The 27,193-nt window shown below is 42.3% G+C and overlaps 1 protein-coding gene across 4 annotated transcripts; it reads left to right on the plus strand.

Annotated features, from left to right (window-relative positions):
* ALOX5 (arachidonate 5-lipoxygenase) lies at positions 1–26,409 on the plus strand. 4 transcript variants are annotated; one of them, XM_062496291.1, is made up of 14 exons: positions 1–150; positions 3,814–4,012; positions 5,770–5,851; positions 7,527–7,649; positions 11,265–11,371; positions 14,295–14,467; positions 15,167–15,313; positions 15,413–15,616; positions 15,836–15,926; positions 17,691–17,772; positions 20,460–20,581; positions 22,730–22,830; positions 24,643–24,813; positions 26,035–26,409. In XM_062496291.1, the coding sequence occupies exons 1-14, from the start codon at positions 1–3 to the stop codon at positions 26,212–26,214; spliced, it is 1,932 nt and encodes a 643-aa protein (XP_062352275.1). In that variant the 3' UTR covers positions 26,215–26,409. The 4 variants fall into 4 exon arrangements, with proteins under 4 accessions (XP_062352275.1, XP_062352273.1, XP_062352274.1 ...); XM_062496289.1 differs by having other exon boundaries at positions 15,836–15,922; positions 17,594–17,772; XM_062496290.1 differs by having other exon boundaries at positions 15,836–15,922; positions 17,681–17,772.
* The last annotated feature ends 784 nt before the right edge of the window (positions 26,410–27,193 follow it).

Below are 27,193 nucleotides of genomic sequence, written 5' to 3' on the forward strand. Positions count from 1 at the left end.
ATGCCGTCCTACACCGTCACGGTGGCCACGGGCAGCCAGTGGTTCGCGGGCACCGACGACTACGTGTACCTGACCCTGCAGGGCACGGACGGCTGCAGCGACAGGCACCTCCTGGACAAGCCCTTCTACAACGACTTCGAGCGCGGCGCGGTGAGTCCCGTCCTCCGCCGGCTGCCCCGCGCTGCCGCGCACCGTGCAGCATCAGCGGCGCCCGAGCGGCTGCTCCGGGCTGGGCTTTCCTTAAGCTCCGGTCTCCGTGTGCCGGTGCTCCGGAGCGGGGTACCCAGACTCAGGTAGCCGCTGCTCTCCCCGGCCGCCCGTCATCCGCATCCCTGCCCAGCAGCTAGCTCCGGCTGTGGTCATTCCGCTGGGAAAGATGCGGCTCTTCGGTTCTGACTTACAGTGGACTTTCAGATCCCCTCTTGCTTTCTTCACAAATAACTTTTTAAAAAATCGTGCGTTTTAAGTGATGTTTAGGGTTACAATTTACTAATAGTCAGAGCCCTGTTATCTTCAAAGAATTAAACAGAGAGGTAAGAGCATCTAGTGGGACTTGCAATGCCTGCCAAGAGAAATGTGTAGGGCAACGTCAATGAAAGCTGAAAAACAGCATGAACGAGTGAGAATGAAATTGTGGCTGTGCTATCTGCTGTGCTCTTCTTCTTAACTCAGATTTCTGCTGTTTGCTGTGTCTTGTTTTCTCTGCGGTCCTAGCACCGTATTTGGATATCCAAATGTAATTGCTTATACTCCGAGCACTGGTTTAGAATGGCATTTATTTATTTGCTTATTGTCCACTCTGGAAATAATATACTTTCCCCCCCTTTTTCCAAAATGCGTATTTTACCTGGAAACCAAACTCACAGTACCTAGAAGGTCTGATTAGAGAGAAACAAGTTGGAAAGTTTTAAAAGGATATTCAGAAGTTTTGAAGTTAGACCTACCACCACATGTACAAGTGAGTCTTCAGTGTCATGGTGCTGCTTTGCCCTGATGTGTGCTTTTTCAACCATGTGTTCACAGCCTGAATTGGGTCCATGGTCTCTTCTGTATTAAACATCATGGACACACTTAACAAAAGTCAGCATTTTTAGTAGGTGTTGATGGCATGTGTGTCTGTGGTCCCTCAGATATTTATCAGCCACTGCCACTGAAGTTAATTTTCTTTCATGATTAAACATTCATTAGCTTAGGACCGTCATCTGAATCTCCCCAACGGACATCCAGTCACTGTTTCTCTCTTATCACATATTTTTGGCAAAACTGAGCAGCATTAGCTAGAGAGGTTGAAGGAGACCTCAGGCTGTCCTGCAGACTTAGGGCACTCTCCCAGGAGGGCTGAGCCCTGCCCAGATGAGGAGATCACCACCAGGGTTTTACTGACCAGGCAGTTTGCTCTTGCTCCTGGACTGCAAAAGGGGCTTCAGGTGGCTCTGATGGAGAGCCTGGCAGTGCTCTGAGCATTCACTTGGACTGGATCCTGTCGCAGGAAGAAAGTGCCACGATGGGAGCATTCAGTATCTACCCAACAGCAACTGGCAAGCTGCTGTGGGACCAGATCCAGCAGGAGCAGAGACATAGCCACTGGGTGAGGAGGCAACAAACAGAGGGCGTGGGTGTTAGTAGCAGTCGGTTTTCCAACATGTATTTATTGTGGACCATCAGAATAAGTCTGTGTTCTGGCTCACTGGACACTTGCAGTACATTCTGCTAAGTTTTAGGTTTGAGGATGTTTTTTAGGGGAATGCAGCATGTTTTTCCAGGTACATGTTCAGGTTACATTGTGCCCAAAACACTGTGTCTTAATAATATGTTGTGCAAGGGAAAAAGAAAAGAGAAATAACAGTACAGAACCAGAAAACTAAAACTGAAGCAAGCCAGAAGACTTTGAGTTTGGTTGCAAAATGTAGCAATTGTTTTCACAGTTTGCCTTTAATGTTTCTTTTAATACCATTTTTGTAATTTTTTTTTTCTGCAAAGCAATTCAATTGTTAATCAATTTCTAAAACAAATATAACTTTTTAGTGAATGAGCAGCATTTTTCAGTATTATTTGGTAAGTTGTTTTCTACTCTCCAGGTTTGGGATCTTTTTATTTTTTCCCTAAATGTTGGGCCAGGTTCTGTAGTTCTGTTATCCTTGTAATGTCTTTATTTGCATTATTGCAAATTGGGCATATTAATAGATGTGATTAAAGAGGGCAGGGCCAGATCTGAGTAGGAGATTTGCATGGCAAATGGTGAGGGAAAAGTATGTGGAAAAGCCTGAAGGAATTTGCACAATGGTAGCTCTGTTATAGATTTTCTGTCTTACTTCAAGCTCTGGACACAGGCAGTGTTGAAAGTCGTAGTTTCTGCTCTTTGTGTAGTGTCTTTTGAGTAAATTCCACTGGTGCTGAGTGATTTCAAAGTTTTATGGTGTCCCTCAGTTCTCTCTTTCCTTCCTGTTCCCCTTTCTTTTTTGCTTTTGTATTTCCAGAAAGGAAATACAGCTTTTTCCACTTAGAACTTTGTGCTTATAGAAAGAGAAGTTGACTGTGCCATCTTTTTTCCAGGATAAGAATGGTCAGTAGGAATCTCTCCTCAAAAAGAGAGAAGACTCAGGTTTTGCATGAGATTAAATTGGTTGAACAGGATGGTACAGGAGTTTGGACAGTCACAATAGTCTTCATTACTTCTGTTCTCTCACTCTGCACTCAAACTGTATAAAAGCTCCTTGCATCTCTGGCTCACCATGCAGCCATCCCACTGTTTACCAAGGGATCTCAAACAACAAATGTCATAGAAACCTTGAGCAACCAAGTGTCAGCTCCTACCTGCACCTTGTACATTCTCTGTAACCTGACACACCTTCACTGTATTAGCAAAATTGTCATCTGAGGTGAGCCCATGGCAGTGCTGGCTTGGAGGCAGCAGAAGCTGTGTGAGGTACCAGGAGGGAGCTCTCCCTTTCAGAACTGCCATTAAAATAGGAGTTGTGATGGTCATAAAGATTAAAAACCTTCAGGATTTTTTAGGTTAATTGTATGGCCTTCTTGCATTACATCAACAATAACTACTTTAGGGCTCTTTTAATATAGGCATGTAGGTTGTTACCAGAGGAATGAGTTTCTTTTGAAAGTTGGCTGTCAATGTGATATTTCTATCAACACCTTGGATCCAATTCATATTGCTCTTTAATTTATATCTTACATGTACATATCTCTAGGTGTGCCATTGTACTTAAATTCCTTTGTACATCTGAGCCTTACAAACATAAAATGTATAATTGTCCAAATTTTAGCTGTACAAACATAAAATGTACCATTGTCCTCATTTTAAAAAGGGAGAACTGAAAAAGACCAGGAAGCAAAAGACAAAGTGGATTTAGGTGACCTGGATACTGTCGTTAGTCTGAAGCACACATATCTAACACACAAAGGTCTTTAAATTCCTAGTCCAATGTTTTAATCTCTTTAACATCTTTCCACTCCAATTGCATGAGTAGATGTGCCCTAGCATACCTCCTTCAGCTATTGCTAGGAGAGTAGTGAATGGTTTCATGGCCTGCAAGTTTTTCTAAGACATGCAAACATTACAAGGAATAATAGTTTTTAAATTGCATCCAAAAGCGTTTCTCCATTTCTGGAATGCTTTGCATGTTGTTGTTTGTTCTTTTTTTCTCCTTCTGTTGCACTGCAGTCCAATAATAGAACTTCCTTTCTTCACCCACAAGAAACTGGAAAGCAAGAGGAGGAAAGACTAGGAATGCCTGAGTGGTGCTGGTGGTGCTTCTTTCATGTGCAGTGGATCACTGGCTGTACTCTGCTCTGCAGGTTGACTCCTACGATGTGACTGTGGAAGAAGACCTTGGAGAAATTCAGCTAATAAAAATTGAGAAACGAAGATACTGGTACCAGGATGACTGGTACCTTAAGTATATTACAGTTAAAACACCAGTGGGTGACTATTTGGAATTCCCATGTTACCGCTGGATTACAGATGAAAAGGAGGTTGTCCTTCGAGATGGAAGAGGTGAGAGCTATTAGAAACCAGATTTCTTGCAGAACACCTGGAATTCTTCCATCTCTCCTTCCTATTTCTCCATGTACCTCCCAGTCTTCTCCCTCTCTAATGAAGACCCACTGCCAGCCCTCTGCTCCATCCTAGAGAATGGGCTTTCCCTGCTAGGAACACTTTCTTGAGCAGCTTGTTGGGCTGGGCACTGGCAGTTGGGTTGGATGTTTTGGGAAGCACATACAAAGAAGAGTCCTAATCCTGGCTTGTTACACTGCACTTGAATTTGAAGGCTGACCCTAATGCCAAATTTTGGCTACTCCACATCCCCATTGCTGGAAGCCCCTTTGATCTAATTAGAATTAGTGTTCCCTGTTTGTTTCATGCTAAGCCTCTAATTGGCTCATGATTAATTGCCTGTAAATTGTCTTGTTTTCATGAGAGTGAAATAAAATACCAAAGTTACTCAGCAGGTGCAGACTGAAACAACAGTTTACTTTTCATTCATTCTCTTTGCATGTTGTCAAGTCCAGGACAAGGCAGGGTGTTGGATTTGACTGCTCAAGTAATGGTGACCAACTGAGAAAAACAAGTGTTTTTAAGAGTCTCTTAATATAGTCTCTTAATATCTCTCAAGATACCTACTTGCTGTGACCAGGGTTTGGGCAGATATTTGTCACTGATGTTTGCTTGTTCCCCTCTCTGGTATGTGGGGTAGGTTGGCTACTGTAATGTTCTGCAGCATGAGTGCCTGAAAACAGCTGAAACAAGTGTGAGGTGACAGGAAGAAAATGTTTATATTCCCCTTACATTTTTGGCAACTCCTGTCTGGGGCATTTTGTGTTCGAAGTCTTTTGTCCTGTAATGACAACTACGTGTCAGTTTATTTTTGGTCTTTCCATTTTTCGTAATTTGTTTTATAACAACTGTACCACTTCCGTGGAAGGCAGCTTTGTGTGGCTTTCAGAGTATGGTGAGGTAAAGGACAAAAGCAAGTGAAACTCTCTTGGTAACTTGAACACAACCACCTGGAAACCATTAGCCATATATGTTATCAGCTGTATTATCTCTGATATTTCCAACCCCAAGCAGCTTTTGTCGTGAAACTCCTTCTGGTTTTATCTGCCTCCACATCTGTGTATGTAAAGTGAGTCTCGTACCTTGCCCTTTCTCTGATTACCAAGGAAATCTCTGTGTTATTTAATATTATATTGAATTCATGGTCAGAAGAGCAAAATTTTTGGAACTGAAGTGTCATTGTTTTTTTCTTTCTGTTCTCATGACTGGAAGATGTGATTATTGTCCCAAGCTGACAGGGCATTGCTCAAGGGCAGAGAAACTTGGAGATGTCTTTTAGCAGAGAAGATGAACTGGAATAACGTTGTGGTTTTTCTCATTGATGGAAATCCCTCTAGATACTGAACTGTAAAATTAGCTTCCATGTCCCTCTTCAGACCATGTAACACTAGATATGTACAGCAAGTGTCTGCATTAGAAATCCAGGGTTTATACACAGTTGAGACAGATGTTCCTAGCTTAAGCTAATTTCCCCTTGGAAGCACCAAGTCAGAAGCTTATCTTCTTCTACAGGTTCTCCAAGGACCTGTGTGTCTACTCAAAAGCACTAAATGGGATCATGTAGGCATTTCCCACAGAAATTTTGTATAGGTATAGATCAGAAGTTTGAAAATTTGAAAACTTTGCTGTCCTTCTCAACACCTGAGGAATGATAGGTAGAGGAACCTCCTCACCCTGATTCTTTTCCCTGTGAACAGCAAAGCTCCCCCGAGATGACAAAACTCAGATTCTCAAGCAGCACAGACGCAAAGAGCTCGAATCCCGTCAGAAGATGTACCGGTGAGTTTCCCACTGCTCCAGGGTCTGTCCTCATCAGGTCAGAGTTTGGCAGAGTATATTCACATTATCACATGCCTCTAATTACTCAACTGCTGGATAAGAGAAAGCAAGTTACCATGTTGGCCTTATCTGGTTTTTGCTTAGATGGAATTCATTGTAAAGAGATGATCATGCTGGTGCAAGTGGCATTATGAGATACTTGTACCTCAGATAAGCCTGGCTGGAAGACTTCAGTGGGAATTCAGTGATGCAACCTCTGTATGGGCCTTCTGGTGTACCATTGTGCTTTCAAGGAAAATCTGAAGGCATATTTCATTTGCCTATTACAAGCAGTACTACAGTTTCAGAACATGATCTGAATATGTCAGCTTTTCCTGGAGCTTTTTGGCTGCTGCACCAAGCTAGCTTGAGCTGTTTCCTGAACCAGGGTGGAGTGGAAACCTGGCCCTGTTTGAGTGAACTGGAATGTGCTACCAGAACACAGTTGTGATATATAAAAATCTCACATATGTATATTATACATATCTATTTCATATATATATATATATATTTATACACATATATATTATACCTGTATATCACATATATATTATGTGATACACATATATACATATACATAGATATATATATGTATATATATATCTATAGATATATATAGATATATATAGAGAGAGATATATATGGATACATATATGTGATACACACATATACATAGACATTTTTTCCTAGTGAGTGTCATGATGAGAAAATTGTGTTTTTTCTCAGAGGGTAACTCCAGAAGACATTAGACATTGCCTTTTGCTAGAGACATGCTCTCTTAAAATAACAAAAGTTTCTTGCACTTGTATCTCCTTATTGGGAGAATAAGGGTCAGGGAAAAGGATCTATTCAGAATTGATGGATTGAGGCTTGGTGTATGTGTTGTTTATTTCATTTTAACAGGAAAGTCTGTTCCCTACAAATTACAGGAAATAGAGCAGAGGAAAATATGGTTCAAAAAGAGGTGTGCCACAAAATTTTATTTACATATGCAAGATGGAAGGCAAAACCATTTGTAATTTCAGGGAAATAGCTACTTAAAATTCTGATGCATAGCTGATAATACACAATGCAGTCTGTGCATGGCAGGCAGTTTGGAAATACCATTGAAAGAGTATTCTTTACAATTCACTTTCTTTGGTTTAGAAATGAAAATGGAGCAAAGAATGGGGGCCATCACCATTTGGAGGTTGAACATTAGAATCAAGACTCCTGGAGAGTGCCCTTTGAAGGAATCTAAATGCATGCCTGAGTAGTTTATGTGCTGTATCTCAGTTCTGCAGAAGTGTAGTCCCAAGAATGAGCATGCATTGGCAGCTGTCTCTCTGTCCCCTCCCCTCATAACACATTTGAAGCTACTGCCAGTTACAATCAAATGTGGCAAGTATGTAGAAATATCACAGATATTAAGTTACTTCAAGCTTTGGGAAGGTAGCTGGCCAAGTAAATGCCTTCCAGTCTGCTTCAGGATTCTGTGCAGTACTGGTAGGTATTGATGGGTGTAAATCACTTATTTTGGCCTGAGCCTGACACAAAATTCCTTTATAGCAGTGAGTCACCAAAACAATGGAAGTAAGGACACAGCTCCCATGCTGATACAGTTATATGGTTAATCAAACCTCTCTCATTTTCTCAGCTGGAAGGAGTGGCATCCAGGCTTTCCCCTGAGCATCGATGCCCATTCTCACAATGAACTGCCTCGTGACATCCAGTTCGACAATGAGAAGGGAATTGACTTCATTCTGAACTACACGAAAGCGTAAGTATTTGTGGAACTTCAGGAGTTTGCAGATTCTCTTTGGAGGCAGGGTAAGGATCTGATCACCTTTTAGGTTTCATTGAATCTCAAAATTGGATTATTTTCTCCAAGTGCTGGATGAGCAGCCAATCAAAGTAGGAAAGCAGGAGTTTAAGGGATTTGTTATTTTATTTTTTAGTTATCAATATTTAATATTGAACTGACTGAGGCTCTGGATTTTGGCTAGCCATGGGTTTAGGCAGATGGAGGAGACATTGAAAAGCATCAGCGGGACTAATGAGGACCTGAGACTTTTCACCCAGTTCTCAGCATTATCCCCTGGACATACCTTTCTCCTCTGACTGGTGGTGATAATTAAATCTTTTTGTCACAAAGAAGACCATTATCAATGTACCCTTGACATCCTGCTGGAGAAAATCTCTTCCAAACAGCTCATCAGTCATCCTCACCTGAGTGTAATCTGCTTGGGCAGCCAAATTAGTTCCAGCCACTTGCACATATCATGTAATTGAGGAAAATATTGAATGGCCATTGGATGAGCCTGTATCATCAGTACTGCAGAGCTCTGGAATAGCAGAGTGTCAGTGAGGTAGATGGGATCTCTGACCTGTGACTCTCCTTCTGTGCTGTCTCAAATGCCCAGGCCATATCACATCTCAGATATCCCACCATACTATCAGGTGGTGGAAGTCTGATATGAGACAAGACTGGTCCTTACATGTCAGAGCATTCTGGGTATTTTATTTGTTCATTTATGCATCTGAATTCCACTACCAATGCAGAGTCAAATCAGCATGGTGTTATCCAGTGCAGAACAGAACAGCTGTTTCCCAGCTCATATAGACAATCTGAGTGATGCAGGAGCAACAGCACATGAATGCCAGAGATGAGTGGTTTGCCATTAGGAGGCATAAGCAATTTGGAGGCTGCATTCCTCTTCTAGCAATCCCATCCTGCCAGGCTGTGGCATGTTGTCAGAGGTCCTGAGTCACTTCCAAGTGAAACTTGGAAGCAACTCAGCAGAGTGCAGGGACATCTATCTTTGTCGTTGGCTGTAAGGGGCCCTCCCCATAAAATAGGAACCTGAAACTGTATTGCTGACAGCCAGCCATTCTGGATAACTGGTATAATGTGAAACAGATTTTTCTAAGCAGTGGTATAGCTTCTTGTCTGAAACGTTTGGCTGAAAAATATGGACCTAGGTTTCTGGTCAAGTGAATTGTGAAAATCTTTGGAGAAGAGTTTGATAGTCCTTATTTGGCTATCATGATGTGCTTTGGGAGCTTGGAGCAACTGTTTGCAGGAATGGAGAAACATGGGGGAAGGCATGGGGCCTGTCTGCAGTTTGAGTGCAGTAGGAAGGAAGACAAACGTGTGCCTGGAAATCCAAAGGCAGGTGTGGAGCTGCAAAATGTAGCAGTGGGCAAGGAGCACTTTTATGGGAATATGTTCGAGCTGGGGGAGTTATATGAGAGACAGGAAGTGGTGGAAGAGGGGAGGGGGATCCCTTTTTCTTGAGACATGCAAAAATTAACTTAGAGGGGGGTATGTCTCAGATATTCTTTATGGTGTTGCAAGATTGGACAACTCTGTAAATTATAAGTGGATAACTCTATAAGTTTAAAGGATTAATTGTGTGTAGGTGGAGATAATCCTAAAGGTGTCTGGTGCTGACATGACCTACACTATCTAGCAAATGGAAACTCTCAGGCTGGATTCTGTGCCAGAAATGCAGGCTTGTGTAGCTATTTTGGACCAGTGTTGCATTTAGGCAGATTAAGTTCTACAAGCAACTCTTTGACTTTTTTTTCCCTTGCTCTGTTTTCTAGTGTGTGCCAGAGACTTCCAAGTCCTTATTTCTTGAGGAAAACATATTTTTGTTTCCTAAGTGCTTTGGAAGTTTTTTCCAAGATAGGAAAAGTGAAGAAGTTCCTCCTATTGGAAGTAATCTTCGAAACATCTGAGCATGGATGTGTGCTTGGCATTCAGCAGGTCAAACCACAGCAGGTTTAACTAGATTCCAGGTTCTGTGCCTACTGCTTGGTTTGATCAGTAGCCCCAGGTATGAAGAGCATCTTGGGCAGGAGAGGACCAGTACATATCTACTTATATGTCAAATGTTTTCTAATCTTAGAGCAGTTCTAAAGGAGGCCAGTGGTTCTGCAGGACCTTTAGTGGAAACTCTCAGATTAATCAGTCTTAAATAACTCTTCTCAAACTACTGATTATATTTTTTTTAATGATTCAACCTTCAGCGGATGGTCATGCTGCCTCTTGAAGTTCATCCGTGATTCAGATACCTGGTCCCTGTCCAGAAAGTCCTGCCCAAAGTTACCCTTGCTTTGATGCTTGTACAATGATTCTGTGTCCCTGTCAAGTGTGGAAAGACCTTGCCTAGAAAGATGTTCTAGCCTAGACAGTTATGTGACTTTTACTTCCCAACATGCCTCCAGGCACCTCTTACCCTTGAGTGCCATCTGCAGCAACAGAAGCAGCCCATTCTACCTGCACCTCATCTGGGCTTAGTGAAGAAGCAGCTCTCTTGTCTGTGTTTTAGTCATGTTGGTCTAGAACCCTCCTTCCAGACAACCACTGGCTATTTCTCCAGGTTTTTGGTCCTCTCCAGCCAGTTATGATCCAATCTTTTCTATGTGTTTGTTTATTATAAATCCAACCTCCTGGGATTCTCCTCAAATTCTTCTTGGGAAGTTTTTGCACAACACTGTGACTTTTCTTTACTTTATTGTCTGCCCTGCATATCTTTGCGTGCTGTATGCACTTTTGTTTGTGTGTTTGAAGTGTTAGTGGGAAGCCAGCTTTCTTTTACAAATTCATTATTTGTTTTCCAGTCAAAGTAAATTATTTCCATCTAATAACAGCAGTTCAGCATTTATGCAATAATTTAGGACTTGTCATTTCACATAAAGGGAACTTTCTTGGCTGTGCTGTATTTGCTGAATTAGCAGATGAAGTCAAACATTTCTGGCTCCCAGCCCCCTGGGTTCATGTGATGTCTTCAACCAAGAGCCTTGGTTTCTGAGGTTAGATGTGAGCATCAAGTTTATCCAACAGCTCAAGTAAACAGAAAGCTCTCAAAAACTCAGGTCACGTACTTTTGGGATCCAGTCTGGCCTTGGTCATGTAGATACTTACAGTACCTCTTCTTTTTTTTTAGGAATGGTGGCTGACTGATCCTGGGTTGTTCATCTTCTGGTTTTGTGCACCTCTCTCAGTCTCTTTGTGTCACCATACCACTTTCTGAACTGGTGTTAGTAGTGCCCTCAGTGCTCTCAGCTGATGTTAACCACTGACAATGTGGGAAGCACTAGTTTTTCTGACTACAGTTTTTATAGGTCCACTGTAGGCTGCTGAGAACAATTCTAGAGTGGAGTTCTGTAAATGCAATAGCAGAAATTGGGCCTTTGATGTGCCTTTCAGCCTTGTGTGTAAAGGTACAGCCTGCAATATTAATTCTGAAGAGTGACTAATCCCACATTCCATTGCTAAAAGCTTATTGTGTTTAGATATATGGAAGCATGGAAAATAGTAGGAATGGGTATTGAGCAAGCTGGAGATTATTTTTTTCAGATATGTTTTGGTTTGGTTTATTTTTAGGATGGAGAATCTTTATGTCAACCGTTTCATGCACATGTTCCAGTCCTCCTGGAGTGATTTTGCAGATTTTGAGAGGATCTTTGTCAGAATCAGCAACACAATCTCTGGTGAGTTTATCAGCATTTGCTCGTGTTTGCGTCATAGAATGACTAATTAGTTGTCTTTGATCATCTGATTACGATGGATGTGGCTGACCTGCTCTTCTGCTCTCCAGTAAATAAACTGTAATCTCAGACTTCTGATCACACCATCAACCCACAAGACTTAAAAACAAACCTATGATCTCACAAGGAACTAGAATTACTGGGAATTGCTCGGTGACATTCGCTGTCCTGAGCTATGCTGGAGATCAGGGCAGCTGGGCATTATGGTCCCTTTTGGCTTTTAGAAATGTATTTTCAAGCATGCTCAATTCCCATAGGTCAGATTTTCTTAAGTATTTTATGTCTGAACCTAGAGATAACTTAGTAGGAGTGCTTTTCAGACCACAGTAGTTATTAAGGCATTTTTGAAAGTTTGATTGTCCTTGTTCCTGGACTTAATCCGAACACACAGAAAATCACCAGAAAGGGAAGTCTGGTAATATTCTCTGTCAAGGGCAAGTACAAGGGTGACCCCTCTTGCCTCTGACACAGTCCAGATCAAAGGCTGTTGCCTGATATTCCAGCCATGTGCTCAGTTGCATTGCTGCTATAAGTCCTGGCTTTTCAACCCTGTTGCAATGTGGGGAGGGTACCAGTGCCTTGGTTCTGCTGTCATAAGAGCTGTACATGTCACAGACCTGTAGCCCTTCTCAGTTGGTTCTCTTGGGCCATTTGTGTCAGTGACTAGGGGCAACTCAAATGTTTTTCAGGGGTAATTTTTTCCCCAGAGGGGTTATTTTGACAGAAATCATTCCAGATAGGAAAGCCTCTGCTATTAGACCAGCAGATCTGTGGATGGGTTACAAAGAACTGGGAATGACCTGAAAACTGTAACTTCTTCACCTGGTCCTGATGCAGACCAGGATAAGCCATCAGACCACAGTCGAAGGAACCATGCTTCTTACTGGAAGTTAGTGTGAGGTAGACCTGGAAATGCTTGTGGCATTTGTCCAAAATGTCACTTATCAAAAATGTGCCAGAATTATTTATGTGTATTGCATTAAATATCCTCCTGTGCTTGCCATTTCATACTCACATCTTCCTACTAGAAGACAAAAATCCCTGTCTAAGAATATAAATTTCACTTTTGCTTTCAGGGACCTTCAGTTTCTGCAGTATCTTTCATTCTGTTAAAAAATTCATTTGTGTAGCATTGACATATCAAAGACAAAATATTGCTTTTCTTTAACCCTTTTCAATACACAAATCTTAAAGGTTACTTACAAACCCAGTTAAAAGAATTGCAGACGGTCAGGGGTTCTGAAGATCATGGTGTCATTTCTGTAGAGATGGGCTGGGGAGCTTCCAATTTGTGAGCCAGGCCCAAACTTCTGGTATCATCCGTGGTTACTTTTATCTTTCTGTATTATTGGATACAATGGATGCACAGCGACTTTAAATTGGTTAATGTGTGACTCCTTGAATGTGTATGAATAGGCTGTTTAGACTCTGCAAAGGAAAATGGATTTTCCTCCTCCTCTGAAGTTTTACTCTTCTTCAGGCTGCCATGGGATCAGTTCACAGAAATAAGAGCAATTATGCTTTTCTTGGGTATAAACCCAAGCACCCAAGGTGGCAGAAATATTAAAAGCTAATTACAGCAATTTGTTACATTTAATGGGATTGCTTCCTAAAGTACTTTTAACACAAAAATTAGGTATGTTCTACAATTAATTTCATTGATAACATTCCCATACTCATGAGGAAAGCTCCAATTCTGTTACATTTAAGCATTAAGCATCTGTCTCAGTTATGTTAATGTGAATCTCAATTTTCTTTTTACAAGCCTTGGCAGAAACAGGGGTAATGGAGAAGGTGGTTCAAGGCATTTTCCTGTCATGCAGTTTCTGTCCAAGGTGCTGAGTCATTTTTTTCTTAAGGTAGGCTTCAGATACAGCTGCAGACTCATTAGGCATTTGAAGGAGATAATGTAAATGTCATTTTGCATAAACTTAACTTTTTTCCCACTTTATGGAAAAGCATTGTGCATTTTGAGACTTTTTAAAAATTATCACTGCATTCCCTTGGGGCCTATATTTTTAATCCTTTTACCCTTTTTAGAAAAATTAATTGCTCTCAGAAAAAGTCCTGTCTTGTTTAAAACCAGCCAGTAGTGGAAAACTTCACTAACGTCATATTTCCACTGAAGACATCAATGGGATTTTTCATGTTAACTGAAGTGACAACATGACATTACAAAACAGAGCGCTGCATATAGAAAATATCCAGTTGTACTACATATATAATAATAAAGAGATGGAGTATCCAAAACTAGAATTGTATTGAGATGTTAATCTGGGTTTATATCAGCATCTGAAAAATAGAGGGGAAACAAGTCAAACAAGCAAAATAACAAATGAGGAGTTTTACTGAGTCAGAGTCCAAATCCTCCCCCAAATTTCCCTCACCCAGCTCTAGCAAAAAGGACTGCTCCACTCACTGCTGTTCTTTCCCTAAATACATTGATGCACCCTTCTCCTCCCTGTGCCACCCGTTTTTGAACTTACCCCTCTGTACTGCATGCCCTGTGAGTTTGAAGAGGTGGATTTAAAAATATCATGGAAGACCTGAGATGGTGGTTTACAGATGAAGAGAGTATTCTTCATAAAAGTGGAATATTTTATTCCTCATTGCTTCTGTACATGGAGAAACAAAGTGTCATCAATTTAATTCTTCTCAGAGTGAGAAGCAAGGATTAAACTTTCCATTTAACTTCAGTGATTTTTCTTAGAAATCTGTCACCTTTTGAGTCCTTTTCTTGCTGCTTTCTGTATTCAAAGTTGCAGTGCCATGCAACAAAAAGGTGAAGGGGAAAGGAGGAATCGTACAATGAAGTAGAAATTGATGCTGCACAGATATTGATGCTGTAGGCTTGTTTTCCCTTTAGAATATGTGATGCAACACTGGAGGGAAGATTTTATGTTTGGCTACCAGTTCCTGAATGGATGCAACCCTGTGCTGATCAGGAGATGCACAGAGATACCCAAGAAGCTGCCTGTGACCATGGAGATGGTAGAATGCAGTCTGGAGAGGAACCTGACACTGGAGGAGGAAGTGAAGGTACAGCTCTGGGTCAGGCTGAGCTCCACCTGTTCCTTCTCACACCCTCTAATCTCCAGGGTCTGTTGTTACTGCCTTCAGCTGCATTTCCTTTCTTCAGGATGTGCTAGGTCATGGCAAAGCTGGTTGTGTCTGCAGACTGGCAGTGCTCCTGTTGGCTTTTCTCCTGCTGTCCTGGAGCTGCAGGACCAGTGGAAGAGCTGTAACCAGGAGATGAACAGTCATTTTTCACTGGCTTTCTCTGAAATGTTAGGGATTGACTGATTTCCTTAGAGGGGAAAGATGCCTCTTCCTTTCCTGGTAGGATCTTACCCACTAAGGTGCTGAAGAAGCATTGACAAGGGTGGCGCCTTGCTTTTGTTTGTACAATTAACACAGGGTTCTCTTTAGCTGACAGGGTGAAACGTGCTTGCATCTGAGTGCCACTGCATGAGTACCAAATACATAGATGCTTTTTGCTGAAAGGCTCACGCTCACTGCCGGACTCTGCAGACACAAGTCAGGTAGTTTGTGCAATGGCACTCGCTGTCTCAATGGCATCATTCCTGAGCTGCCGTGAGCAAGGACAGGCCAGGGATTGCCTGTAACCACCAGGCTCAAATCAGTCTCTGGCCAAAGCTTCCTATTTTCCCTTTGTTCCAAGCTGCTTGCATGTCATTAAAACACATCATGCTTCTTTTTTTTTTTTTTTCCCCACAGCAAGGAAACATTTTCATTGTGGACTATGAGCTTCTTGATGGTGTGGATGCCAATAAAACAGACCCATGCACAGTACAGTACTTGGCTGCACCCATCTGTCTGCTGTATAAGAATCTGGAGAAAAAAATTGTACCCATTGCAATCCAGGTGAGCTTGCTGTCAGGGTCTTTAGAGGGTCACACTGTTTGTTGTCTCATTTTAAACGTGAAGGACTTGGGGGTCTCATATTCTTTTTATAACTTTCAGCTTGGTCAAAAGCCTGGACCAGACAATCCCATCTTCCTTCCTTCAGATGCCACATATGACTGGCTGCTAGCTAAAATTTGGGTCCGCTCATCTGATTTCCACATCCACCAGACAGTGACCCACCTCTTACGGACACACTTGGTCTCAGAGGTGTTCAGCATAGCTATGTTCCGGCAGCTGCCTGCTGTGCATCCCCTCTTCAAGGTTAGTTCTTGCATGAAGGGAGGGTGCACGTGGGCTGGGGTGGTTACCAGTTGGACAAACCAAAAGGAAGTTCTGGTGACCGTTCAGCTGAAATAGTTTCACTGGCTGCCCTGCAAGATAAGATACAGCTAAGCCACCAGGACTTCAAATTTTACATCTGGCTGCTGTTGAATTCAATATGAGAATTTTCCTTCTTCCATTGTTTGTTTCATTTCACAGCTCTTGGTGCCCCATATGCGGTTCACAATAGCCATCAATACCAAAGCCCGAGAGCAGCTTATCTGTGAGTGTGGCCTTTTTGACAAGGTAGGTAAAGTCTTTGTGAATCTTCACTGTTCATGTCAGTTCACCATTATTCATGGTTCTTTGTTCTTCATGGTTCCATATGTACATATCCTTTCATCATCACATATTGTCTTCTTCCCTGACCTTTCTATTAAAGGGCAAACATAAGTAATACCACCTGAGAATCAGGCACACAGAACCGATGCCTTGTTGTGCTAAAGATGTTCTGTTTTACCTCTAAGTAGCCAAATCAGAACTGGTCAATGTCAGTCAGTGTCTCACTCATTGCTGATGTGCCTTTGGGTTATAATATGAATGCACATAGTTAAGCCCCTAACTTCTTTTAAATACTCATCTATTCATCTGTGAGCAAAGGGATGTGTGACTGCAAATGGAAATTTCTATCACAGAAAGATGTGTAGGTAAGACAGATTTCTAAGACCACAAAGAGTGTGTTTAGATTCCAGACTGTCTTCTTGAGTTGCCATAAGCAGCAGACCTGCTAGGACTGATTCTCAGCTTCATCTGAGTCAGTGAAACATAGCTGTATGTCATACCTATATCAATGATTTGGGGGAGGGCTGGCATGCATCCTCTATAAGTTCACAGATGACACCAAGCTTGGTGGCAGAAATGGAATGCTGGTCTGGGATCTGCAACAGCTTGGGAACACAGCAGTGTCTTTGACAACCTGCTAGGGGCATGCTGTGGAAGTCTAGGGAGGTTTCAGATACCCTTTCAAAGAGGGAGCCTGTGTTTCAGGACACTTCTGTCCTCATTACACCACTGGCACCAGGCCAAAACCAGCTTCCTTGCTTCAGAGTTTTTTTACCCAAGCAGAATAGAGGGTTTAAATCCAAACTCCTTTCCTTGTTTATACTCCACTGCTGACTGTGGAGACTTTGCATCCCTTTAAACAGAAGTGTCATGTCCATACCCCATGCATGTGGGATGAGTGTGTGGGTAAGACCTGCCAGCAAGGATCTGGAGTTCCAGAAGTTTGTTGGCTCCAATGCAGATGAATAACCAGTAAATGTAAGGTAACAAAGAGGACAGTAAATGTAAGGTCACAACTGCTACAACAGTGTATCTTATGCTAGAAAAGCAACTTTTGGCAACTCTTGTGCAGTGATTATCTGCAGAGTTTTGCAGTGCTGTCTGTTGTGGACATGCTGTGTTATTCAAATGTAACATACACTGAAACCCTGGCCACTCCTCATTCATAGCAGCCCAGCAGGATTGATCTCCTGGCATTATTTCCAGGGTGACTAAGGGTAGCCTGCATCCCTAAAGTATTCCGTAACAACACTGGCAGTTTAAATTAAGCCCTCTTCTAACACACTCAGGGCTGCCTTCCTTCACACATGCACAGCTTCTGGAGCATAGGACTGCAGGGAGTGCCGTGCTTTGATGATGCTGTACTTTATTAGTGTATTCCAGCATAAGCAGTACCTATGGTGCAAATGTGGGTATTAACAATGATTCATGGGAGAGGTGTGAAATCCCTGAAGTCAAAATGCACAGTTCCAGTAGACCTCTGCAGTTTGGTACTTTGTGTGGGAATGTGGTTTTCTCCTTGAAAAACAGATTCACCAGCATTCTGTATCCCATCTCCTGCAAATGTGTAAAGCCAGTCTTGGCACAAAGGGAACATAATCTCCTACTGTTCCTGTCTTGCTGCTCTTCCTGCAGGCAAATGCTACAGGTGGAGGAGGACATGTGCAAATGGTGCAAAAAGCAATGAAGGATCTGACTTACAGTTCCCTCTGCTTCCCTGAGGAGATCAAAGCTAAAGGAATGGACAGCAAAGAGGACATCCCCTACTACTATTACCGGGATGATGGCATTAAGGTCTGGGAGGCTATAAAGAGGTAAAGACCATAGTTCTAGATATTGGCTAATAAAGTCACAGAGACACAGACATAATATTTTCCTGCTCACTTTGATCTTCATCGCAGCTTGTAAACAGTATCTGGGCTGGTTAGTCATGTAATGCCTATTCCATCCAGTATACCTCATCTGAGGAAAAATATTTAGTCAAGCACACACTCCTGAAGGACAGTTAATTCCTGCTTTTTCCAATGCTGTTTTCTTTCATTCTGTATTTCAGAGGACCCTTTACAGGTATTTACTCTTGTGTAGGATTTCACAGAAATTTATTGAGTTGGAATTTAACCTGCAAAAGGAATTTAGTTCTCTTTTGGTTTTAGTTATGCACAAGCCAAGAGAGAACTCAGTTCTCTGAGCCAGCCACGTGAGCTCATTAAGGTTCTTGTGGACTGAAAATATCAGCTTGGCTTCCATGATGGGTCTCTTTTGAAACGCAATAAATTAGGTTTTGTTCCCATCGGTTTATATCTTTCTTAAAATTCCTTAAAATTGCAAAGTCTGAGTTTAATCAGGAAGGGCAGCAATTCTGAGTAAGGAGAGGTACTGCAAGGCTGCTCGACCACACAAATGTGGCTCCTTTTCAGATCTGAAACACTGCCTTGGATGACTTGTATGGTTTTTATTCTGCAATGACATTTAATTTAACAAACAACGTACTTTTGCATGGCGTAAGTTGCTTACCAAATATGCAGCTGTTTCTGGTCACATGACTTTTGAAAAGCATGTTAATTAAAAATCAGATCTTTTGTGTATACAAAGTAGGAGTTTAATGATGCAGGCATAATATTGGAAGTTCTGGGGACACCTTTGTCTCCTGTGTTTTCTCTGTGTTTTGACAAGGGTTTATCTTGCAATATTTCCTGCAGTTGTGAGTGCCCATTTGAGACAAAAGGAAGCTATAACTTTGCTGTGGTTGTTTTCTTCGTGCAGTCGTTTGTTTTTTGTTTTTTTTTTAGCTTCCTTCTCTCTCCTGTGTTTTCTTTGTGGATTGAGATATGCCTTTCAAATACCAGGTAGTACTTATTCAGCTCAATTCAGTTTGACTATGGGTGTTCACCTTGCTAGAGGACGATGTTACTCTGCCTCAAACTTGGCTGAGTTGTGAATCATTTGATTTATAAATGGTGTGGGCAGTACCCTTTTGAGTGTGTGAGATCCTGACCCATGGGCCCACAGTCATCCATGTGTCTGCTCACCAGGAATCTCCTACACTCTGCAGGGGTATCAGTCTTCACTTTTTTTATGAAATAATTTATATCCCCAGCATTATTTCACATGATGTAGATGGCCTAGACCGAAGGAAGCTGATAAGGTTGTCCCCATAGAAACATTGAGTCTCACACAGAAAATCTGTGAAGTCCTCTAGTCCTCTTCCTGTTTCTGATCTAACTGCAGATAGATGCACCAAACTAAAGATACTTCAGCCCAAAAGGTCTCACCCACACTTCATATACTAATTTCTATTTGTATGGAAGGGGGTCTGAAATACTGCCAGTTTTTGAGAGGAGGATCCCCTTCCTGTCTCACCTGGCACCAGTGCCAATTGCATGGAGACAGAGCTCATGGAGAGCAGCCTTCTCTCTGCATGTTGCAAAGTTTTTGTTGTCCTTTAACTTCCTCTGGAAGCTAAAATTTCTTGAACTTTTGGTGTTAATGCAGTTATTTGTCTGCCTCAATGACAGCTCTTGATTGGCTGATAGGAACCACATAGATAGATTTGTAGAAGTCTCCAAATAGCAGTAAATTTATAAAATGTGTAAATTTATATTTTATTAAGGGACAAATCTCTGTTGGGTAGCAATTCTTAATCCCATCAGTCAGCTTCTACAGTCAAGTGTTTCTATGGGTTGTTGTCAAAATATTCAGCAAGGGATTTAGCAAGGAACCTGCAGAGCTAACAGAATATCTCAGCACAGCTCCATTAACCAGTCATTCAGTTGTGAACTGCAGTTCTTCAGGAAATCAGGATTACCTGTTTTCACTGCTTTCAAAGCTACTGCTGTTATCTTCCTCTTTTAAGAGCCTTTCTTTCAGAGGTGAGCTAGCATGGGAAGCTTTTATAGGAAGAGGCATCTTGAGAAGAGGAACTGAACAGGAAGGAGATGTCTGCTGTAAACAGTGGGCAAAGGAAAAAGCTCTAGACCTCTTCTTCCCAGCAGAGGTTTCCTGGGCCACTGAAGTATTTCACAAAAAGGATGTCCAATGGGAGGGGTCAACTATTGGCATTCAGGAGCAGCTTTGGAGCGTCCCACATGCAGGGAATGGTACTGGTATCACAGTTTGGGAACCTCACTGTCCAGTGTGGGAGCCATGGGGACATGCAAGAGGAAGTCTGTATGGAGTGAGAAAAGATGTAGATGTGATGACAGAGGTCTGTGCAGGAGCAAAGCCTCAAGTAAGAGAATAAAGTGCACAGGATTTTTCAGGGGTTGCAATGTGACCAGGATCTTTTTCTTGGGGGAAGAAGTGATGCTGCAATCCTAAATTAATCAAAGTTTCCTCTGTTCGTTCCCACTGCTTGTAGGAAGGAGATAGGAGGGTTTTGAGACCTTCTCTTGCCCTTCTCTCTTTCCCCATGTAGCATCTGCAAGGTCAGAAGATCATCTTCTGCAATATCAGAGCTGCATTCTCCTTCTCATTTTGTTCTGTTTGTCTGTGCCTGTTGCAGTTTTGCAGAGGATGTAATTCACATCTACTATGAAAGTGACGAGGTGGTGTGTGAGGATGTGGAGCTCCAGGCCTTTGTCAAAGACATTTATGTCTATGGAATGAGGGGTGTGAAAGCCTCAGGTAAGGTGTGAGCCCAGCCATGTCTGCAGCTTGTCCAGTCCCTGCTGACAGCAGTGCTGAGTGCACAGCCCTAGTTAGAGACCCCCTCTCTTCTTGGCCTGGAGATGCTCAGCTTTATGGTGAGACCCTGGCTCAGACCATCTCTCAGGAGATCACTCCTTCATTTGACACAGATTCCCATAATCAGCTTGGGCAACTTGTGTAACCTCTCAACACTGGGGACAGGTCCTTTGATGTTTGTCTGCTCATGCTTTAAGCATTAAGGGGTGTGTCTGTATGTGTTGGAACCAGCAGGCAGACTGATAGAAAACAAGGAGCAGTGAGGCCCCTCGAATCCTCTCCTCCAAACCTCACACCAAATAGGAACATGTAAGAACCTCCCTAGGAGTATATTGCTGCATTTCACATTTGTTCAGCATTTGTGTCATCATTGAACTATTCTACTCTCTTCAAGAGAAGATACTCATAATGATTTCCAATAAACATGTTCCTTTGCTCTGTCTCTTCTCGCCGCCTCTCTTTTCTTGCAAACCATTACCTGGCATGGGAGCTCTCATCCATAACATGGCTCAATTCACCTACCTGAGTAAATACTGTCGTTCCCTAAACATGTTGCATCTCTCTTCCATTCACATTTTTTCCAAACAGATTTTCAGGAATTTATAGAGGTGGCTGGGGATTCTTCCTATTGTCCTGCGTGATTTACGTCTGTCAACACCTTTTGGCCAGTGACCTAGGGCAGATGGCTGTGGTGTAGCATGCACACATTGGAGTGCCAGATGTCCAGGCAAAAGTGTGATGTTTCCAATCATTATGTCCTAGTGGATAAAAGACTTCTGGGTTTTATCTGCCTGAACAAGCAAAGGTTCATATTTTTTGCCTAGTAATCTCTTAGCAAAAGCTTAGAAATATTGTTCCTCTTGGTAAGAATTTCATGTTTGACCTATGCATCTTGACATGGGACAAGTACTGAGCCTTTTCAGGGCTCCAGCTGGAGTGGGATGCTACAGGCACCACTGGTGGGAGGACTGCCACTACAGATGGGAATACTACCAGGCTTGCAGCATGTCTTTCTGCACTGCTGCTGCTCCAAGGGCTGTATCATAGAGAAGGGACACTTGGCAGGACTATAAAGAATGGGAGGAGGCCAAATGAGGGAGGCTGTGATATCTGTTTATTCCCTGGGATGGCTGTTATGATTGTGAGAATGCCAAACTCCTTTAAAGATGAGCACAGTGTACTTAGAATAGCAGGACACAGGAGGGGATGGTGCATCCTCTCCTCTTTGGGCTAAGCCAGAGGTACCTCTTCCCTCTCACAGGCTGAGTTCACATCTGCATCAGGTTGGTGGGGCAGATAGGAAGCAGCTGGCACAGGCAGCCTGGGCAGGTGCAGCTTGCCCCTCTCTGTAGGTGTACTGGGACCTGTGGTCACGTTGGGCTGGGACAGGGGTACAGCACAGGACTGTGCTTTAGTGAGGACAGGAGTGATACAGGCCTGGGGTTGCTTCCGTTGCAAAATATTTCCCTAGTCCCTGACTACTCTGTTTTTTCTGTATATAACTCTGCTTATTCTTTTTCAAACACAGCTTAAAGCAACTATTTCTGTTCCTCATTCTGTTGTTTGTCTTTCAGAAGTTCTCATTTTCTCACTTCCCGTTTCAGTGAATAAACTCTCCCTGCACTCTTTCTTGCAATACACTTGATTGCTGAACCTCAGACCTTTATGAATACAAGCACATGGTCTCTTCCTCCTTGGCAAGAACCTTCCCTGTTCACACTGAAGAAAAATGGAGCATCTGAGGTCCCTGCCCTGGGGACTCTGGGAGTTCCTTGCTGCAGGGTAGGTAGGACAGGGACACTGTTTTTTGAAGGCATGATTATACTTTGTCTTTCCCATATGGAACACCACATACTTTGCAAACAGTGGCAGTGCCTCACAGACTTGTATGAAGTAAGGCTGTTTTTACAGCTGCACAGCCAAGGCACAAAGAGGTTGAGGAGCTCCTGTTAGACCACACAGCATGATTCATGGAATGCCCTGCTCTTCAGTGACTGCTGCATGGCCCTCTAACCCATGTTTTTTGGTTACTGCTGGGTGGTAGGGTTACTTGATTGCTGGGTCAAGCTTTTCTTCTCCCTCATTTAGGGTTCCCTAAGATGATCAGGACACGAGAGACACTAGCAGAATATCTCACAGTGATCATGTTCACTACATCAGCTCAACATGCAGCTGTGAACTTTGGTCAGGTAGGAATTTGTGGGAAGACTTTTCCTCTTTCTGGGATGGGAGGTAAATCTACCAGGGCAGGATCTGAGAAGCATTTTTTAGTAGATGCATATAATTGCATTACTTTGTCTTATCAAAATAACCGTAGAGCTATCTATAAATCCCTGTGAAATCTGGGGAAACTGAAGTAATTTAAAAGCTGAGAAAGACATTTAAAGTCCTACGTAAGTACCAAAGATCAGATTGGGGTTCTAATCGTATATTTTAGTTTTATTGATTTTATTATGGGAATAATTTTTTTAAGCATTTAAATGGCATTGCTGCTCATTTCTTGTGTTTACAAACCAAGTGGCAACTCTGAGATTCTGCTGTGATGTTTGATGTGTCACATACCGATAACCTATGTTCTCCCTGCCTGCCTTGGCTGACATATATCTGCCCTGAAACTATAATAACAGCCTGCCTTTCAAATGCTGTTTCTTTCAACATCAAGGCATTTTGGAAAGCAGATTTAACAGCCAGAAGCAAATCACTTTGGCAGTCATAGAGCTTTTTCACTGACTGGGTGGTCAGTCACTACAGCAGTCTCCCCAGGGAAGTGGTCACAGTTCCAAGCCTGTCAGAGTTCAAAGAATATTTGAATAATGCTCTTAGCCTGATGGCTTAGTTTTAGGTAGTTCTGCAAGGGTCAGGGAACTGAACTAGATGATCCTTATAGGTTCCTTCCAACTTGATATATTCTATGATTTTATGAGCTTTTTTTTTTTGCATGTTCTCACTTCAGGCATAGGTGGTCTCTGAGATATCATCTCAGAGATAAGCAGAGAGACCATTTTTATTATGGTGGTTATTTCCAAATATCCTACATCACTTTCTATGCTGACCTTCCTGTCCACCTCTGCAGCTCAGGAGCCCTGGAGAAGGTCTGGAACCTGGTGTCTAAGGAATTCACACTATTGCTATGACATGTCCATGACTAGGGACCTCTGCAACCATTGCCTTCTAACTTGTCTTTACAACTGATTGAGGCAACTCCCAGTTCCCCCCTCAGAGCATCCTGTCTGTTCAAGAGCCACCAAGAAACTATCTCTTAATTTGGCATACAGAGGGTATGCAGCCCATCAGTAAAAGGATCTTCAGCCATGGAACCATAAGGCAGAGAGGGCTGAGGGGAGGAGCAGGAGGTGGCTGTGTACTTGCCCTCAAGCAGAGTAGGGGTAGGTAATGAAAAAAGTGAAAAAGAGTGAGTTCTGGTAACAGCAGCATCTTAGATGGTGGCAAAACTCAGGGTCATATCTGAGGCAAGATGAGACATCAGCATCTCACAGCACTGCACCAGGCCAGAAGTGACTATGAGCTCCCAGTCTGCTGCTCACCATGGTCAGATCTGCATGCCATATTCCACATCTCTTGATGAACCAGCATGCTTTATCTCTGTATCTGACCACATGGGCATTCACTGTGGGCATGTTCTTGGAGGAAATTTTGTGGAAAAGGGAAGCTGGAGTAAAGGCAATCACCTCAGATTATCAGAAGGGAACTTTGTTTAATAAAATATTTAAAGCCTTAGCCAGTCTGCTGAATTTGGGCTGTGTGGCACATACCTGTGGTTAACAGAATAAATACTCTCATTTGGATTACCCAGCTCTCTTGTGAGTTCCTGAGCAAAATAGTAGGGACTTCCTTGTCACCCCCAGTCCTTCTCTAGAGCATCTCCCATTAGTATCATCTCTTTCTGAGGGGCTCATATTACAGAGGCAAACTTTTCTTTGGTGTGTTCCTAAACACCAGCCACTGCAGGTTTTTCAATGTGGTCTCTTGTTCTTGTGCAGTACGACTGGTGTTCCTGGATTCCCAACGCCCCACCAACAATGCGCTGCCCTCCTCCAACAGAAAAGGGGACAGTCACCATCGAGCAAATTGTGGAGAGTCTGCCAGACAGGGGACGTTCCTGTTGGCATCTTGGAGCTGTCTGGGCCTTGAGCCAATTCCAGGACACAGAAGTAAGTCAACCTCCATGCTCTAAATGCTGGAGATGCGAGACCATGAGGGCCATGGCATTGTTATGAGATTGTTGTGCTGCTCTGTGCTTGACTTGGCCATTTTCACCTTTCTGTGGAGGTGTGTCAGTGCTGTGGGTTTGCCTGTGTTCTTCTGGATGCAAACCAGCTCTGAGAAGGAAGTTTTTTTTACTCTGAAGTATTTTTACTCTGAGGCTGTCTCAGCCATAACCAGTTTATAAGCTTGAGCACGGCATTGCTGAATAAGGATGCTGGTATGGGAGGCAGAGGGTTGCAGAGGCATACAGGTTTTCTTCATTCCTTGTCCCTGCAGTGCTGGGGAAGAAGGTAAAGCAGTGCTGGGTCCCCAAGTCCTGTTCCTTTGGAAAATCTGCTCCAGTGCCATGTGCACTGCAGCTGTGGCTTGTGCCTGGAGGGTAAGAAGTGAAAACAAAACAAGCCTACAGAAGGCTTTGCAGGCATGGTCTGTAGCCATTTCCCTCATGTTAAATGATGTTGTAGGTACCTGATTGTTTCACACAAGGGCTCTGGAGAATGTGTTTTGAAATTTGACAGAGGGCACTTGAAATTCAGTTTCTCTATAAGAAGCAAGCAGTACTAGTAGAGAAGCTTGTACTGTGGGAAATAGTTCCCAAAGTAACACCAGTGTGCACATTGGCAGTGCACTTTTCAGAGAACTCTCAGAGTCCAGGCTGACTAAAGCAACTGTCATATTGAATTCTGAAGGACAGTTATAAGTCAACAGAATCTTCACTGTCACTGAATGAAGTCGTCATCTTCCTTTTAAATCACTGACTGTGAATTCCCCTCTCATGCTGTCTTTTTTTCTAGCAGCATAAATGTTTGTGTGACTACACAGAGATCTGGCATAGGAAGCCTGTCTCACTGACCACTGGCCTGAGTAAAAGTGCATGGTTTTCAGTGGATGAGGTCTCTTTAGGTCAAGAAGTGCCATGTAGACACCTGAACCAGCACCACAGAAACATGTAGGGATGGAAAGAAGCAGAAACAGAGGGAAGAATAGAGGGAATATTAAATATTGATAATACTATTTTAATAGAAGCATCTGTGAGGTGAGGCTCTGGGTGGTGGTATTATATATATATAGATAAAATATTATTATGTATTATATATTTAAATATATATATATATAGTAACAGAATTGCCTTCTCAAAGTATGGTTTCTTGGTGTTTTTCAATTAGCTATTTCTGGGCATGTACCCAGATGAACACTTTGTGGAGAAGCCGGTGAAAGAGGCTATGGCGAAATTCCGCAAGAATTTGGATGAGATTGTCAGCACCATCACCGAGCGCAACAAGAACAAAAAGCTTCCTTACTACTACCTTTCCCCAGATCGTATTCCCAACAGTGTTGCTGTTTGAGCTCATAGCCAGGAGGGTTTGAAAGCCTGTAAAGCTAATGATGTTTTTTTCTGTTCTATGCTTTTTCAATTAGCTTTTCAGAAATATAAGGATATTTCAGGATAAGAAACCCACCTTCTCCATCAGAGCTTGTTTAAGTTTATTTGAACTTTCAAAATAAATTTGGTTATGACCAATCTTGCAAAGTCTAACTGACAACCCTCTAGGTCAAATTTGTTACAAATTTATTTTTCAGGATTTTTAAACAAATCTAAGAATCAATAGACATGCTTCTGTTATCTTTTCCTTTCCTTGTCAAAACAATGTAATCACAGATTGACTTACTCAATGGAAATCATATCATGTGCAATAAGCAAGTCACATTTTAAAATCCTTCCTGTTTTTAATAGGTGACACCGATGACAGAAAAATTATAATATTTAAAGTTTATGCATTGTTTTGAATCTGATTAATGTCAAGTATTTTCACTACCATCATGACTATCCTAACCCGGATGAAGGTCGAAGCAGGAAATTTTCTTGACATAGCTGATGGAGTTTTATCACTTTCTTACCAAGTTCATGTGAAATGACTTCTTATAGGAGATGGAAATTTTGTACCTACTTAAATCTAAGTATTTTCTACATAAAGCTAGGAAGGTTTGTTTTAGCCTCTGCCAGCAGAGTTTGATGTCATTCACATATAGGGATAAATGTTCTACTTAAGGCAGTGTCAGCCAGTACAGACCTAGCAGTGCTTATGCTCAGTTTCTGTTTCATTGCTGAGGCTGCTGGGGTTTGTGGACAATTTCTTCTGTTTTGTGGGGAATTAAGAGGTTACTTTGTATAATGGGAAAAACAGTGGAGAAGGCTTAATTGATAGCTTCTAAGAGGAATCTTTAGATCTGGCCAATTAAGCATAACTGGCATGTTCCATCTTAGTTATAAACCACTGAGTTTTGTCTGTTTTGTTTAGAGGTGTTTACATTCAAACACTTGGG

This window comes from Cinclus cinclus, chromosome 7 (assembly GCF_963662255.1).
Source record: "Cinclus cinclus chromosome 7, bCinCin1.1, whole genome shotgun sequence".
Lineage (NCBI taxonomy): Eukaryota > Metazoa > Chordata > Aves > Passeriformes > Cinclidae > Cinclus > Cinclus cinclus.